At 43.7% G+C, this 16,789-nt stretch overlaps 1 protein-coding gene across 2 annotated transcripts in view; it reads right to left on the bottom strand.

Annotated features, from left to right (window-relative positions):
• Nucleotides 1-16,628, bottom strand: part of THEM4 (thioesterase superfamily member 4) — a 36,919-nt gene extending 20,291 nt beyond the window's left edge. For both annotated transcript variants that reach the window (XM_012462742.2, XM_064370815.1), the window contains exons 1-4: nt 16,530-16,628; nt 7,380-7,566; nt 1,286-1,445; nt 379-489 (exon numbers count right to left, since the gene is read on the bottom strand). In XM_012462742.2, the coding sequence (XP_012318165.2) occupies nt 379-489; nt 1,286-1,445; nt 7,380-7,566; nt 16,530-16,628 (557 nt within the window). The remainder of the gene's footprint in view (nt 1-378; nt 490-1,285; nt 1,446-7,379; nt 7,567-16,529) is intronic.
• Nucleotides 16,629-16,789: the final 161 nt, after the last annotated feature.

The following is a 16,789-nucleotide window of genomic DNA, read 5'->3' on the forward strand; positions in this document are numbered from 1 at the left end:
TCTGCTTTGCTCAAACAGAGACACTTAGAAGTACCTGTAAATTTATGATCCCTGGGATGTCCCTGATCCCATGACTGATACAGGTGAGAGTATGAAGACTCTAGCTCCCTTGTCTGAGACAAGAGACAATTCTGAGGCATAAATTTCATTCCAGAGCTCCTTTGTATGATTCAGCTAAAGCTATGCTTTGGTGGACTTTGAGAGTTCAGCCCTGGTTGACTTCAACGTCCCTGTCCTGCTTCTCCCACTCCCTTGCTAGTTTCCTCTGGGAGCACTTCTTTAACAATCACTTGAACACAAATCATGCTCTCAAGATCTGCAACTGGGAACCTGACTTAACAACACCTAAGGAGAAACAGATAATTAATATGAATTTACCTTTTATAATTGATGTTGAGATTGGCAGTCATGACAATTCCCCCAGCTATCATCGCACACGTACCAAGAGTAACATCAACCATGGTTGCAATGGCGCCTCCATGAAGGCATCTAGTTACAACAGGAGTGGAGGAGAAATGATTTCAGAAGTTCTGAAGATAGAGAGTCTCTCGAAAGAGAAAAATTATCCAAGCATCTTCACACAATATACTTATGAGAGGTCCACTTAACCCATGTTCAGTGTACTGAATGACAAATACTATCTATGTCCCCAACTTTATTTTGTTCACAGAGTAATAATATAAAGTATTTGTAATAAAACCAGAACTTAACAGTGACCAGATCATAAGCAAGCAAAAAGCTAAAATATAATTTAGAAAATTTGTATTATGTTTTTATTATTAGTCAGGTATGGTGTCATGTGCCTGTAGTCCTGGTTACTTGGGAGGCTGGAGTGGGAGGATCACTTGAGCCCAGGAGTTCGAGGCTGCAGTGAGCTATGATCATTCCCTTGAATGTCAGCCTGGGCAACAGAACAAGACCTTGTCTCACAAAACAAAATAAACTATACATATTCATTGTTTAGAAATTTAGGTAATGGAAATAAGAAGAAAAAAGAAAAAAAATTTAAGACCATATTACCCACCTAGTCAGTGACAAGCCACTGTTAACACATTAATGATATGCTCTCAAATTATACTCTATTGCCCTGTGTCCTATAATATTATACATCTTCTTTAATATATTAAATATTTAATCATATAGTAGTATAAACATCTTTCCATGTCAATAAATATACATCTACATGACCATCTGAAAGTCTTCATTGTAGTCCATGAACAGGACACATGGAGGCACTGTAAGATAAAAACCTTTTAGATCCACACTTTTAGGCTTTCATTCTTACCCAGGTGCTCCTTCCAGGTAAGGGCCTCCTTGAAACAAGCAAACCATCCTTTTCTCAACATCATTGTAGAACATTACGTATTCAAAGCCTAGGCCTTCATCAAAGCTTCTGGTGAAGAGCTGGGCCTGTGATATTTGTTCTTCTTTCATGTGCTCTGGGTCTATAGAAAATTAGGTGGATGGCAAATCAGAAACAAGGGTAAGAGAAACGCCATGGCAGAGCCAAGCACCTGGACCCTGCTAGAATCACTTGTCAATGGATGATTGATTAAAATGTCCATAGGGTGCAAAATTGAAAGGAATGGGAGGGTCTCAACAAAACAGAATATAGGATCTTTACCCCTGTGAAATTAACAGTCCAACTGAGGACAGAGTAAACAGATATGAAATCAAAACAAAGTACCCACACATGGCAATCAGGAATATAGGATACAAATGCTAACAACATACTGAAAAAAATGGTATGGTATAGACAGAAATCCTTCTTGGAAGAACTGTGGTTTAAATGCAGTTTACGGAGAATAAAAAATGTAACAGAAAGGAGGTTTCCTTGGCAGACGTGAGTTTAGCCTATCAGTTACAGTGAATCAGCAATGGGTCAGTTCAGCCCAATACTCATGTGACTGTGACTCTAAGCCCCGCAAACAGGCAGCTAGAACCATTGGAGTTCATGAAATAAGATTTCGGGTTGTAACCAGCCTTTTCTTTTCTTTTTTTTTTTTTCCGAGATGGAATTTCACTCTTGTTGCCCAGGCTGAAGTGCAATGGCAAGATCTTGGCTCACTGCAACCTCCACCTCCCAGGCTCAAGCAATTCTCCTGCCTCAGCCTCCCGAGTAGCTGGGATTACAGGCATGCACTACCACACCTGGCTAATTTTGTATTTTTGTAGAGACGGGGTTTCTCCACATCGGTCAGGCTGGTCTCAAACTACTGACCTCAGGTAATCCTCCTGCCTTGGCCTCCCAAAGTGCTGGGATTACAGGCGTGAGCCACCACGCCCGGCCAGTAACCAGGCTTTAAAAAGAAACGGAACACTTATATAACAGAACCATATATTCTGGGTAAGTACTAGTGCACTTGTTTAGATACAGTTTTTTTCCACTTACACAATTGTGAGCAAGTTGGAAGAACTGGACTGAGTCAAAATATAGGTCACTTCAAAAGACTGAAAGCTACTGCTCTCAAGGAATGGTGCATTTATCCTTTCACATCTATTTTAAAATTTAATCTCCCATACTCACCTTTCTTTCATAGTTCATCATGATTTGCCATATATAAAACTAAGTTTCTTTTATTTGTATTGAGTTTACAGTTACAAACTTGGAAAAGGATACAGATGAGAAGATCCAGAAGTAGGGAGGGGGACAGGAAGGATGAATTTTACTGAGGTCATGAGCATCCCGGGGCAGGCACCCTGTCTTTCAGACTTTGTATACCCAACAAATGGCACAGATGTGCACATATTATATACACTTAAGCAGTTGTTGAGTGAATTGATGGTTTAGAAGGCCATCAACTGGGGATCAGTATTATGGTATTGTGGAAAGAATCTTGGCCTGTGAGTTGGGAAAATTAAATTCTTGGCCTACCTCTGGCCTAGAACTCACTCTTTTGCCCCATACTTTATCCTTACAACGAGGAGATAAAACAAAATGAGCTCTAAGATCTCTTCCAACTCTGACATTCCAGGACTTCAGGATAAGACAGGTATCATGCGCTTCTAATGTTTTTACTTAAGAGTTCAAAATTTCTGGTCCAGATTACCAAACCTTTTGCTTACTTTATAAAAATGAGAAAAATAAGGTCTGGGTTGAGTCAGAATGTATAGGTCACTTCAAAATAAAGACCGAAAGCTATGGCTCTCAAGAGGGTGCATTTGTCCTTTGTGATGGTGAAAGAAGTTTGTTGGAAGTGCAGAATCTCCAGGCTCCACCTTTGACCTCCTGAGGCAGAACTTGCATTTTAACATGATTCCTAGGTGCTTCATATTCATTTTTAAGTCTGAAAGGCACTAGTATTTTAAGACATGGGATAGCACTGAAAATAGCAGTGGAGTAACATGATGAGATTTGCATTTTGAATCATTCTGACAGTTGAGTGGAAGAAGGGCTTTGAGGAAGATAAGAATGGAGGCAGATGAGACTATAAAAATCACAATCACCAAGCTTATCTGCTGAATGGGGTGATTTTCTCTAGCAATGCTTAGTTTCGTGAAAGCCTGTGCAAAGAAAAGATGGCAGACGGTTGGATTCATATAGGACTGGGGTTTTCCTAGGTTAAGTGGGCTACAGAAGTTCAGAGAGATGAGGGCTACGGGACAATGAGAAAGTAAAGGACTCAATAAACTCAGAAGGTCTAAATGAAATAACTATTGTTTCTGAGAGGCCTTTGAACAAGTAAGCTGCTGAAAGGAAAAATGCTGTCATCAGAAAACAGGATGTTTAAATGTGTGCATTTGGAGGCTGTGTACTTTCTGAAGATAAGGCTCCGATGAGATGTTCATGGGAATGTGTGGCTGGAGTTGGGGGAAAAGAAAAGTTCAGAGGTGATGAGGAAGCACATAAACTGAGGAGCCACTGTGTGGATGCTCCAGTTGCTGAGAATGGTGAATGGTTAGGTAGAGAGGAAGACAGCAGATCAGCTGCTGAAGTACTCAACACTGAGGGAGAGGTTGGCAGATGACAGCAACAAGGAGGGGAAGAGGAGGAGGGTGACAAAGTTAGATGGTATAAACTCAAAGAAACAGGGCTTTTTTTTTTTTTTTTTTCCGACAGAATCTTGCTCTTTTACCCAGGCTGGTCTCAAACTCCTGGCCTCAAGTGATCCGCCCACTGCAGCGTCCCAAACTGGTGGTACAGGTGTGAGCTGCCACTGCGCCCAGTCCAGAGGGCTTTTTAAGATGAGGGGAAGTAACGGTTTGAAAGCAAGTGTGGGTAGCAAAGAGGATCTCAAACTCCTTTTGATTCTGAGAGGGTCAAGTTTTAGTCAAGAGCAAATGAGGGTTGCATGAAGAAATGAGCAAAAAACCATGTAGGAATGGAACCCTGGGAAACATTGACATTTAAGGAGCAAGTAGAAGGAGGAGGGAAGATTGGTCTGAAAGGTTTATGAAAGCCAAGAGAAAATGTCTCAATGAGAATGAGACCACCAGGGAGGTCTAGTACAGTAAGTGCTGAAGAATGCCCACTGAATTTGGCACTTTGGTCACTAGTGGCTTCAATGAAGACATTTCAGTAGAGCTGTTAGGGTAGAAGCCAGATTACGCTGGGTAAGGACAGTCAGTTGTGTGATGTGCTAATAGTTGGAATATAATTAGTAATACAAACTACAAGTATTTCCTCTTCATTTAGAAGACAGAATAATTCTTCCCTCTAAATATATCAGAGATTCTGCGAAGAAACCTAAGAAGTCTGTAATTTTTCTTGATTAGTTTTATTTTTGTTTTATTCATTATTCATTCCTTCAGCAAATACTAAAGTATCCACCATGAGGAAGCTGAGGCACAGAAAGGTAAAGTACCTTGCTCAAAGTTGCACAGCTTTAAATTGTGGAACCAGAATTTGAACCCAGGCACTAAATTTCAACCATTCAATTAAGAAGTTGTCAACTTTTGGATGGCCTCTAAAGCAAGAGACTGCATGAGATTACCAATGGAGTGTGGAGAAGAAAGGAGTACTAAGGACTGAGACTTGGGGGCACCCTAATATGAGGGGTTTGAGGATGGGGAGGAATCACCACAAGAAATTGAAAAGGAGGGACCAGTGAAGTGGAGAATGTGGTGTCCTAGAAATTATGTTCAAGCAGAAAGGAGTCACCAGCTGTGCCAAAAGCTGAGAGGTGAGTGGACTCAGCAACATGAAGGTCACTGGCACCCTTGACAAGAGCTGTTTGAGGGAAGGGGTTCAAGACAGACTGGGCACGGTGGCTCATGCCTGTCATTCCAGCATTTTGGGAGGCCGAGGGGGGTGGATCACTTGAGGTTAGGAGTTCAAGACCAGCCTGGGCAACATGACAAGACTCCATCTCTACAAAAATACAAAAAATAGCCGGGTGTGGTAGCACGTGTCTATAGTCCCAGCTACTCAGGATGCTGAGGTGGGAGGACTGCTTGAGTCCAGGAGGCAGAGGTTGTAGTGAACTGAGATCACGTCACTGCACTCCAGCCTTGGTGAAAGGGAAAGACTCTGTCTCAGGAAAAAAAATAAAAACAAAAACAAAAAAAGAAAAAAAGGCCAGGCGTGGTGGCTCACACCTGTAATCCCAGCACTTTGGGAGGCCAAGGTGGGCGGATCACTTGAGGTTGGGAGTTCGAAGCCTGCCTGGCCAACATTGTGAAACCCCATCTCTACTAAAAATAGAAAAATTAGCCGGGTGTGGTGGTGTGTGCCTGTAATCCCAGCTACTTGAGAAGTTGAGGTGGGAGAATCACTTGAACCTGGGAGGCGAAGGTTGCAGTAAGCTATCATGCCACTGTACTCCAGCCTGGGCAACAAAACCAACCTCCCCACCCGCCCAAAAAAACCCAAACAACAACAACAACAACAACAACAAAAGCAGAGCGAGACTGGAAAGAGAAATGTAGCTGTGGCATGTTTGTATGCTGATAGGAAACATCTGAGATGGATGTCCTTCAAATAAAATGGAATGCAGCACAAAAATGGAAGGCTCGGTGTCCCTAAGAGTGTGTACAGTTCACTCACAGCAAGCAGCAGCAGAATATCAGGCACAGATGCAGGGAGGAGAATATGTGAGACAGTGGGAGACTGGTCTCTTCCGACTGCTTTTATTTCCTCTTAGTGAACCAGGAAGTGAGACCAACTTATGGTGAGAAGGGAAAAGAAAGTATTAGAGGCATAAGAAGAAAGAAAAAGGCAGAAAATAGTCATCCAGGAATGCAGGAGAGTGAATAAACTAGGGAAACATGAAGTATAGTTGTCAGGCAACATCAAGGGCCTTCTTTTTCTTTTTGGTGGGGCGTGAACGGAGTCTCACTCTGTTGGTCAGGCTGGAGTGCAGTGGTGCGATCTCGGCTCACTGCAACCTCTGCCTCCTGGGTTCAAGTGATTCTCCTGCTTCAGTCTCTCAAGTAGCTGGGATTACAGGTGCCTGCCACCATGCCCAACTAATTTTTTTTTTGTATTTTTAGTAGAGATGGGGTTTCACCATGTTGGCCAGGCTGGTCTTGAACTCCTGACCTCAAGTGTTCTGCCCTCCTCAGTCTCCCAAAGTGCTGGGATTACAGGCATGAGCCACTGTGCCTGGCCCAAAGGCCTTCTTAAAGGTTATTTTTAAAAAACCAACCACTACCTAAAGATGTGTTTAGATGATTAAAAGATAATGAGTAACTCAGAAATATCTGTGTATGATTCAATAAACTATAATGATAGATACCTGTCATTACATATTTGTCAAAACCCACAGAAAATATAACACAAAGAGTGAACCCTAAAACAAACTATGGACCTTAATTAAGAATAATATATCAATATTGGCTCATCATTTATAACAAATATATCACAGTAATGCAAAATGTTAATAATAGGAGAAATTAGGGGCGGGGAGGAGATGAAGAGTATATGGGAACTCTCTGTACTTTGGGCTCATTTTTCTCTAAAATCATAACACTAAAAAAAAATTAGTAAAAAAACACAGAAGGACAGGAAGTGCAATGTGTGTGTTTTGGGTGTTGGCCTTGGGGATTCAGATACTGGGGGAGGAAGGTGTAACTCGAGTGTTCTGAGCTTCTTAGGGTGATATAATCAGATATGGGATAAAGGGTGAAATGAGATTAGATGACAGCTTCAAGACAGAGAAGTGTTGAGGTTGTAGGAGGGTAGAAGCTCTCTGGGGCCCTTTCTTCACTCGTGCTAATGGTGATAAGAATGCCAGGGTAGTCTTATTCTTGACAATAGGCTTTATGCTCTCCTACAATCTGAAATATTTATTGCTATTGTTTAGTCTATTAAACTGGTGACTACAGAACTATAATCCTGCATTATACTCTTTCTTTTTTCAGGTAGTAACTAGTACTTCAATCTGTTCTTAGTTTTATATTTGATGCTGAGATATATTAATGGGAAAGTGGCTGTTTACCAAGAAAATGGGTTTTGAAGTCCTTCATCATTGCAGCAGATTCACGTTTATATGAAGACAAACGTTTCCAGGAGCCATCTTCACATTTCTTTGTAAACTGGTCAAAGAGAAGTCTTAGGTCCTTGTTCCAGCTGGGGTTGGGGACAGAATAGTCCTTAGGAAAGACTTCCTCAGAAGAAAATGACCTCTAAAAGACAGAAGAAAAAGAAGAGTAAGTAATGGAAGGTGCATTCTATTTCATAACATATTCTCTCAATTTCTAAGACTATCTTGCTGCTTTTCTTCTCCCCAGAAGCCTGTCACTTCAAAATGGAAGGGAATTTCAGGGATCACCTGGTCCAAACTCCTTGGGAAAATGAGAGATTGAGAGAGGGAAAATTATTTGCCCAACATCAGGTTTGCTGACTCCATTCATTTTTCCAAACTTTAAACAAGCACAGGTGAGCCCAGCACACTGGAGATGGAGGTAAAGAACAGACATTATCTTCCATGTAAAAAGTGCTTCCAGGCTATGCACAGTAAGTTAGAGGATAAGGGAGAAGTATTCATCTAGAATGAGGAGTTCAGGAAGGGGTCCTTTGACTTGAATATTGGTTAGACAAGCAGAAATTAGCCAGCTGGAAAGAGTATTCCAGGCAAAAAACAAACAAAAACACTGTGTGGAATATAGTTTGGATGTGTGTCCCCGCTCATTTCTCATACTGAAATGTAATCTTCAATGTTGGTGGTGGGGCCTGGTGGGAGGTGACTAAATCATGGGGGTGAATTTCTCATGAATGGTTTAGCACCATCTCTCTAGGGATCCATCAGGAGTGGGGCCAAAGGAGCAGGGAGTAAAACTTCACAGGGAGAGGGAATTCCCGGTTCACCCGTTCAAATTGTTACAAAGTTCAGCTAGATAAGCCTCCTTGGTTCAAATTGTTACAAAGTTCAGCTAGATAAGCCTCCTTTGTTCAAATTGTTACAAAGTTCAGCTAGGCCAGAACTTGGGGAGGGTGTGAATCTGGCTTGCAGACTTCACAGTGTGGGAAAAACTAAAGCCCTTTCCTTTCCCAGCTGGGAGGTGGAAAGCCTCCACCAAGTTTTCAAGCCCATCTTGCCCTTCACTTGGAAACAGACTTGGGGCTGTTTGGCGGGGGCGGGGTGGGGGGGGCACGGTGGGAGTGAGACGAGCCCTTTAGTTTGCACAGGAGCTGGGTGAGGCCTGTGACTGATGGCTTTTCCCAACTTCCCTGACAACTTGCATGACTCAGCAGAGGCAGCCATAATTCTCCTAGGTACACAACTCCAGTGACCCAGGAATCTTGCCTCCATCCCCCACAGCAGCTGCATGTGATGGTCCTTCTCTATCCACCCTGGTAGCAGGACACAAGGGGCATATAATCTTGGGAGTTCTAGGGCCCCACCCACCACTGGTCCCTCTCCATACTACTATAGCTGATACTTTCTGGAAAGCGTCAACTCTTGGCAGGAGGCCAACCAGCACAAAAGTAGACTATTAAACCATCAAAGCTAAGAACCTTCAGGGAGTCCACTATACCCTCTGCCACCTCCACCAGAACAGGCACTGGTATCTATGGCTGAGAGACCCATAGATGGTTCACATCACAGGACTCTGCAGACAACTCCCAATACCAGCCCAGAGCTGGGTAGACTCTCTGGGTGGCTAGACCCAGAAGAGAGACAACAATCACTGCAGTTCGGCTCATAGGAAGCCACATCCACAGGAAAAGGGGAGAATACTATGTCAAGGGAATACCCTGTGGGACACAAAAATCTTAACAGCCTTCAGCCCTGGACCTTCCCTTTGACACAGCCTACCTACCCAAATGAGAAAGAACCAGAAAACCAACCCTGGTAACATGACAAAACAAAGCTCATCAACACCCCCCAAAAATCACACTAGGTCACCAGCGATGGATACAAACCAAGAAGAAATCTCTGACTTACCTGAAAAAGAATTCAGGAGGTTAGTTATTAAGCTAATCAGGGAGGTACGAGAGGAGGGCAAAGCCCAATGCAAGGAAATCCAAAAAATGATACAAGAAGTGAAGGTGGAAATATTCAAGGAAATAGATAGCTTAAAGAAAAAAAAATAATAAATTTGGGAAATTTTGGACACACTTTTAGAAATGGAAAATGCTCTGGAAAGTCTCAGCAATAGAATTAAATAAGTAGAAGAAATTCAGAGCTCGAAGACAGGGTCTTCAAATTAACCCAAATCCAACAAAGAGAAAGAAGAAAGAAGAAGAAAATATGAACGAAGCCTCTGAGAAGTCTGGGATTTTGTTAAATGACCAAACCTAAGAATACTCAGTGTTCCTGAGGAAGAGAACAATTCCAAAAAATTAGAAAACATATTTGGGGGAATAATCAAGGAAAACTTCCCTGGCCTTGCTAGAGACCTAGACATGAAACTATAAGAAGCATAAAGAACACCTGGGAAATTCATCACAAAAAGATCTGCACCCAGGCACACTGTCATCAGGTTATCCAAAGTTAAGACAAAGGAAAGAATCTTAAGAGCTATGAGACAGAAGCACCAGGTAATCTATAAAGGAAAATCTATCAGATTAACAGCAGATTTCTCAGCAGAAACCCTACAAGCCAGAAGGGATTGGGGCTCTATCTTCAGCCTCTTCAAACAAAATTATTATCAGTTAAGAAATTGTAGCCAGTGAAACTAAGTATCATATATGAAGGAAAGATACAGTCTACTTTAGACAAACAAATGCAGAGAGAATTCACCATTACCAAGCTACCACTATAAGAACTGTGAAAAGGAGCTCTAAATCTTGAAACAAATCCTGGAAACATATCAAAACAGAACCTCTTTAAAGCATAAATCATAAATCCTCCACAGTAACAGTGGAGGACTTCAATACTCCTCTGACAGCACCAGACAAGTTAGCAAGACAGAAAGTCAACAAAGAAATAATGGACTTAAATTATACCTTGGAACAAATGGACTTAACAGATACATACAGAACATTTCACCCAACAACCGCAGAATACACATTCTATTCAACAGCACATAAACAGAACTAAAATTTTTGTATTTTTAGTAGAGACTGGGTTTCACCATGTTAACCAGGATGGTCTCGATATCCTGACCTTGCAATCCGCCTGCCTGAGCTTCCCAAAGTGCTAGGATTACAGGTGTGAGCCACCATGCCCAGCCAAATATTTTTTAAAGGGAAGATAAAAGCTATAGTACCTTTTAGTTCATGTGACTTTAATCTTTGAAAAATAAAAACAGTCTTAAAGATTACTGGTAAAATGCAGATATTGTCAAAATATAAATAGGTAGACTAAATTATGCAGGTCAGTTACTAGGTTTGCTAAGCATTTTAAGGTTATAAACTGCTTTTTGGGTTTTGAGAATTGTACAACTTGGTAAGGCCTGGGACATATAAAACTAACCATGCCCTTAATTATGCTGGACGGAGTCAAACCTTGGCTGCACAGAGCACATAATTAAAACAACTTACCAGGTTTCACATTAAAGTTAAAAATTGCCTGGAGTTATCCACATGACATGTAATTGAGACTACCTGAATTGTTTTAAATTAGATAAGATAAAGCTGGCTGGGTGCAGTGGCTCATGCCTGTAATCCCAGCACTTAGGTCAGGAGTTCAAGCCTAGCCTGGACAACATGTCAAAAACCTATTGGCAACACAGTGTGACTTCATCTCAAAAAAAAAAAAAGATAAGGGCCGGGTATGGTGGCTTATGCCTGTAATCACAGCATTTTGGGAGGCCAAGGCAGTCAGATCATGAAGTGAGGAGTTCGAGACCATCTTGGCCAACATGGTGAAACCCTGTATCTACTAAAAATACAAAAAAATTAGCCAGGTGTGGTGGTGGGCACCCGTAATCCCAGCTACTCAGGAGGCTGAGGCAGGAGAATCACTTGAACCTGGGAGGCAGAGGTGGCAGTGAGCCAAGATTGCGCCATTACACTCCAGCCTGGGTGACAGAGCGAGACTCCGTCTCAAAAAACAAACAAACAAACAAAAAAATGAAATTCTTTTCTCTCCCTTGTTGGAGGACTCAATTCCACAGGTTCACCTTAGCATTTAGCTTATGATAAGGAGTCCATGTGACCCCCCGAGACACATTTTTGTCCTAAATTCAATTCCAAGTTTCAGGTCAACGCCCTAGGAAAGAAAACTGGATTTAAGGGCTCCAGAGGCAGACGATAACAGAAGTTAAATGGCACAGCACAGGCGAATGTGGCTAATTCCTGCCGATTAAACCAAACCTCTCGTTCGTTTAATGGATAAAGGTTGTGCTAATATCCATGGCACAAATGCAGTTTAGGGAACTCCAAGGTTACTGACAGCAGCAGTGATAGAGGCATAGGTGAAAGCAGATAATCCCTATTCTCCAGGCCCTCCCTGTTTTATAGGTGGCACCCTGTCACAGTTGGGGATACAAGGACGGAGGAAAGAAAGAGGAATGCCTCACCTTCCCTCCCTCGCATATCGCAGATATTTGCTAGGAAGAGACACTTGCTCCCCTCGTTCTAGATGAGTAGCCATCCATCTTCAGTCTGTACCCCTTTCGAATGCATCCTGAACCCCTGGGATTCCTTTGAAAAACACCTTTTTCCTTTCTCCTCCTCTGTCCTCTCTTCACTGATAGGTAATTGTGTCTCTGTACTATGGGACACTCCCCTCAGATGCATCTTCCAAACTGGGAAGAGTTAATTTCCCAAACCTTAAACTGGTTGGCATAGGATTAGGCTCAGGGAAAGGGAACCCAGAAGCCTGACATGCTAGCAAAGGCTTGTTTTTTTTTTTAAACTAGTCCGGCTTTTGGACTCCCTCTCCCTGTACAAACTGGTAAAAGGCCTGGGGATTTCTGAGCTGTCCTTACCCCCGCTGTGTTTCGTTTTGGTATGTCTTCTAATAATCCAGTTTGTCTCTTCTTCCCTTCAAGCCATCAAACTCCAAACAGTCATGCAACCAGAGCTTTGGACACTGGCCCCTTTTGCCGGGGACCCTCAGATAGGCCTGAGAGAGCTCTGATGGCCTTTTCTCAAAAACAGTGTCCCCTGTAAGCAGGAAGCAGTTAAGATCAGTCTTCACCCTTATCCTTATCCTAAAGGCAGTTAAATGTACTTCTTTAGAGGGGGAATGAGACAGCCAAGCATAAAGGGGTCCCCAGGGAATCTCCAACGGGCCTGCACAGCAGGAAAACGGGGTGGAGCCATGGAAGTTCGTGCTGTTTGCAGAGGGAAGGAGCCTGGCCTCTTGAGTTCCTGTGTGGTGGCGCAGAAGCCAGGTAAAAGGCTTTCCTCTCACTCTGCTGAAAGTTTTTCTCTTTTTCCTTTTTCACCCAATAAATTCCAGTTTTATCACCCTTCTATGTGTCCATGAACCTAATCTTTCCTGGTCACGTAACAAGAACCCGGTTTTTAGCTGAACTGAGAAGAAAGTCCTACAACAGTAGGACTCGTTAAGAAAAGTTATGACTCTTTAAATGTGTCTTCTTTTAAGAGTAAGTTACTGAACATTAAAAAGCATGATTTATAAAGCCTGTAAATACTAATACTTATTCTCAGCACAGATTATAAGGCACCAACATATAATTTAAAAAATGAATTCACCTTTGTAAGACTAGCACATTTTTTTTCCAATGTGCAAGATGGTACAAGATTAGTGACTAATCTGCATTCATTGTTCTTTAAAAGAAAGCTACAGTAGCTTAATAGAAACACTATACTCATCTAAATTACTATGTCTTTCAGTTCTTGTCAATACAGAGCTGTTCCCTCCTCTGTTTCCTTAGTAGTTCATTACAGCACATAGTACATACATATTTTAATTTTGCAATTTCACTCCTGTTAAATAAAATTCATAGGAGGCCATAGGTTTTGCCTGAGCTTCTACACCAGGCCTAATAGACCAAAGCAAAATGGAGTTACTCACGCTGAAGTTCCACAACTTTAAGTGGGAATTAAGTTGCTTATCTGATCTTTTAAGGAGAGTGAGAGAGACAACAGCCAAATCCCCAAACAAGCTAGTTTTAGACAGCATGATAAGGGTGTCTCCTCTGCTTTAACCTTTACAAGGAAAGTAACTTTGAAACCATTTTAGCCCCTTTGTGTCTCTAAAGTCAACCTCCTCTGCTCAGTGCATCAGCCTGGTCATTCTATTTTATAGGAGAAAGAGTTGTTTGATTCTGGATTGCAAATAAAAGCCAATTAAGATCTTTAAACTAAATTTGTAATCTTATTTTATGACAGTTCTGGCCAACATGGACAAAGGGACTGCAGGGACATTGCTGACAACTCCTGAGATCCCTTGAGGTGTGCAAGAGACACTGCCCATGTCTTTTGAGGCTCCCCTGTCTGCGTCAAAGAGTCCGAAGATTGTACAACCGTGGTCAGACTTAACTTTTTTTTTTTTTGAGACAGAGTCTTGCCCTGTCGCCCAGGCTGGAGTGCAATGGTGCACTCTTGGCTCACTGCAACCTCCGCATCCTGGGTTCAAGCGATTCTCCTGCCTCAGCCTCCCGAGTAGCTGGGATTACAGGCATGTGCCACTACACCTGGCTATTTTTTTGTATCTTTAGTAGACATGGGGTTTCACATGTTGGCCATGGTCTCGAACTCCTGACCTTGTGATCCGCCTGCCTTGGCCTCCCAAAGTGCTGGGATTACAGTTGTAAGCCACCTGCCCGGCTTAGACTTTGCTCTTTTTGCATTGATCCCTATGATCATTTTGGCTTCCAATTCCAGGATTAGTTTGTGCTATGAGAGGAAACATGAACTTGGGGTGGGGACCAAGGATTAGTTTGTGCTATGTGACAGCATATGACCTTTTGGAGTTTGCAGTGGCTTGGTGAGTCACTGGCAAGAGTGACAGTCTTGACAGAAACATAAGGTGGTCCCCTAGGGAGGTCTCAGGTGTCTGATTGGGTCAGAAGAAACTGGCAATAAATGGCAATTATTGCAGGGGGTGTAAACTCTGGCTTTCAGAAATTCACAGAGATTTTATGTCTATTATCTTAATTTCTTTTTCTTGTATGCTTAGGTAGGGAAAAATCATTGGCTGATTTGGTTAAGGGGATCTCAATGCCAAAACCAGAACGTGACTGGTGGGCATGAGTCAGGCACTTGAGAGCATCAGAATGCTTGCCACCAAAAAACAGACTCTTGGGTTAGGATAAGCAAGTCATGGAAATGAGTCAGTTTCAAGAAAACTTCTGTGCAAGGAGGGAACATGTGAAGGCATTACATGACCCAACCCTGTGGCATTTCCTTTTTTTTTTTTTTTGAGAAGTTTCACCTCTGTTGCCTAGGCTGGAGTGCAGTGGTGTGATCACAGTTCACTGCAGCCTCAACCTCCTGGGCTCAAGAGATCCTCCTACCTCAGCCTCCCAAGTAGCTGGGATCACATTCATGTGCCACTATGTCCAGCTAATTTTTTGTAGAGACGGGGTCTCCCTTTATGTCTATAAAGCCAACCTCCTCGGCTCAGCTTATCCTAACATTCTACTTTATAGAATGAGGAGCTGCTTGATTCTACAATTGCAAATAAAAGCCAATTAAGATCTTTAAAGTAAACGTGTTATAATTTCGTCTTTTGACACCCTGTTCTCCTACACTAGATTGTGAGCTTCTTAAGAGAAAGGATTGTTTCTTTCTTACCTGTACATCATCAGTGGCCAGTAATGCCTCACATAGTGTTGGGGCTTAAACGGTATTAACTGAATACATCAATAAAGCACAAAATAGAGATACGTAAATAGGTAACATTTAATACTATTTTAGGTATTGAGTTAAACAGTTTGCTTGCATTACATCATTTAATCTAACAACCTTTAAAGGTGAAGAAACTGGCTTAGGAGAGGGTATTTACAGAGATTATCTGACATCCAGAAGCCTCCTACTCACTTCCAGTGTTCGCTGTCTTGTTTCTCAGAAACAAGACAAGTCAGAGACAGTCAGGATTAAACCACTGGAAGAGATGGTGCTCTTCTGGGATCTGCAATGGTTAGGAGCCAGACTGCCTAGGTTCAGAGTGTGTGACCCTGCTGAACCTTTATTAGTATCAGTCATAGCAGTAGTGATCCTTTCCCTGCTGTGAGTCCAGCATCCTGCACTCTGTTTCAAAACTGAGTCGAGTATACATATTTCAAAACATCATGTTGTACACGATAAACAAACAATTTTATCTGTCAATTAAAAATAAATTAGGAAAAAAAAACCAGGCAGAGCGTGGGGACTCACGCCTGTAATCCCAGTGCTTTGTGAGGTTCAGGCAGGAGGACCGCTTGAGCCCAGGAGTTCAAGGTTACAGTTCAAGGTTACTCTCCCCGCTCCAGGCGCCCACCCCCGCGGGGGCCCTCCGCGAGGGGGTCCCCCCCGTGGGGGCGCGCCGGCGTCCCTGGGGGGGGCCGGGCCGCCCCTCCCACGGTGCGACCGCTCTCCCACCCCCTCCCCGCCCCCCCCGGCGACGGGGGGGACCCGCGGGAGGGGGCGGGGCGGACTGTCCCCAGTGCGCCCCGGGCGGGTCGCGCCGTCGGGCCCGGGGGGTCGGTTTCTCTCGGGCCACGCACTCCAGCCTGGGTGACAGAGCTAAACCCTGTCTCTCTCTTTTTTTTTTTGAGACAGAGTCTCGCTCTATAGCCCATGCTGGAGGCAACCTCCACCTCCCGGGTTCCAGCGATTGTCCTGCCTCAACCTCCTTTGCAGTTGGGATTACAGGCAGGCGCCACCACGCCCGGCTAATTTTGTATTTTTAGTAGAGACGGGGTTTCTCATGTTGGTCAGGCTGGTCTCGAACTCCTGACCTCAGGTGATCCGCCCGCCTCGGCCTCCCAAAGTGTTGGGATTACATGGATGAGCCACCGCGCCTGGCCGACCTTGTCTCTTAAAACACACAAAAAACTAAAAAAAAAAAAAAAAAAAAAAAAAAACCGGGGTCACTTTCCCATCCGATTTCTTACGGTCTGAATTTCGGGACTGAGTATTCCCAGGCCCCGGCTGCTTATGCCGCCGTGTGGTGCCGAAGTGAGATTTATTCTGAGGTCGGCTGGTTGGGGTATGGATAAATAACTGAAGGCTCTGTTACCGCAGGCGTGTTTCTGATTGTGAGTCCTGCTCCCGCCCCACGCCCGAGAATGCCCAGACTCACCAGCGCGGGTCGCGGCTCGCTGCCTGGCGCGCGCCGGCCTGCCGGCAGCCCGCGCAAAACCCCGAGCGTGCGCAGGCGCGCGGCGCAGCTCCTCAGCATGGCTCCGAGCAGCGCGGGAGACCAGGCCACCTTTGCCCTAGCCACGGAGGGCGCACGGTCCCTTCACCACAGGACCGCTCACTCGAGTTAACCCTTCGGTTGAGCGCGGCGCAGAGCCTGGCAAGCAGGCGGTGCGTACGGCAGGGGGCGGGATGTGAGGC

The sequence above is a fragment of the Aotus nancymaae genome, unplaced genomic scaffold (assembly GCF_030222135.1).
Source record: "Aotus nancymaae isolate 86718 unplaced genomic scaffold, 86718_ANA_hifiasm-v0.15.2.pri h1tg000108l, whole genome shotgun sequence".
In the NCBI taxonomy this organism is placed as follows: domain Eukaryota; kingdom Metazoa; phylum Chordata; class Mammalia; order Primates; family Aotidae; genus Aotus; species Aotus nancymaae.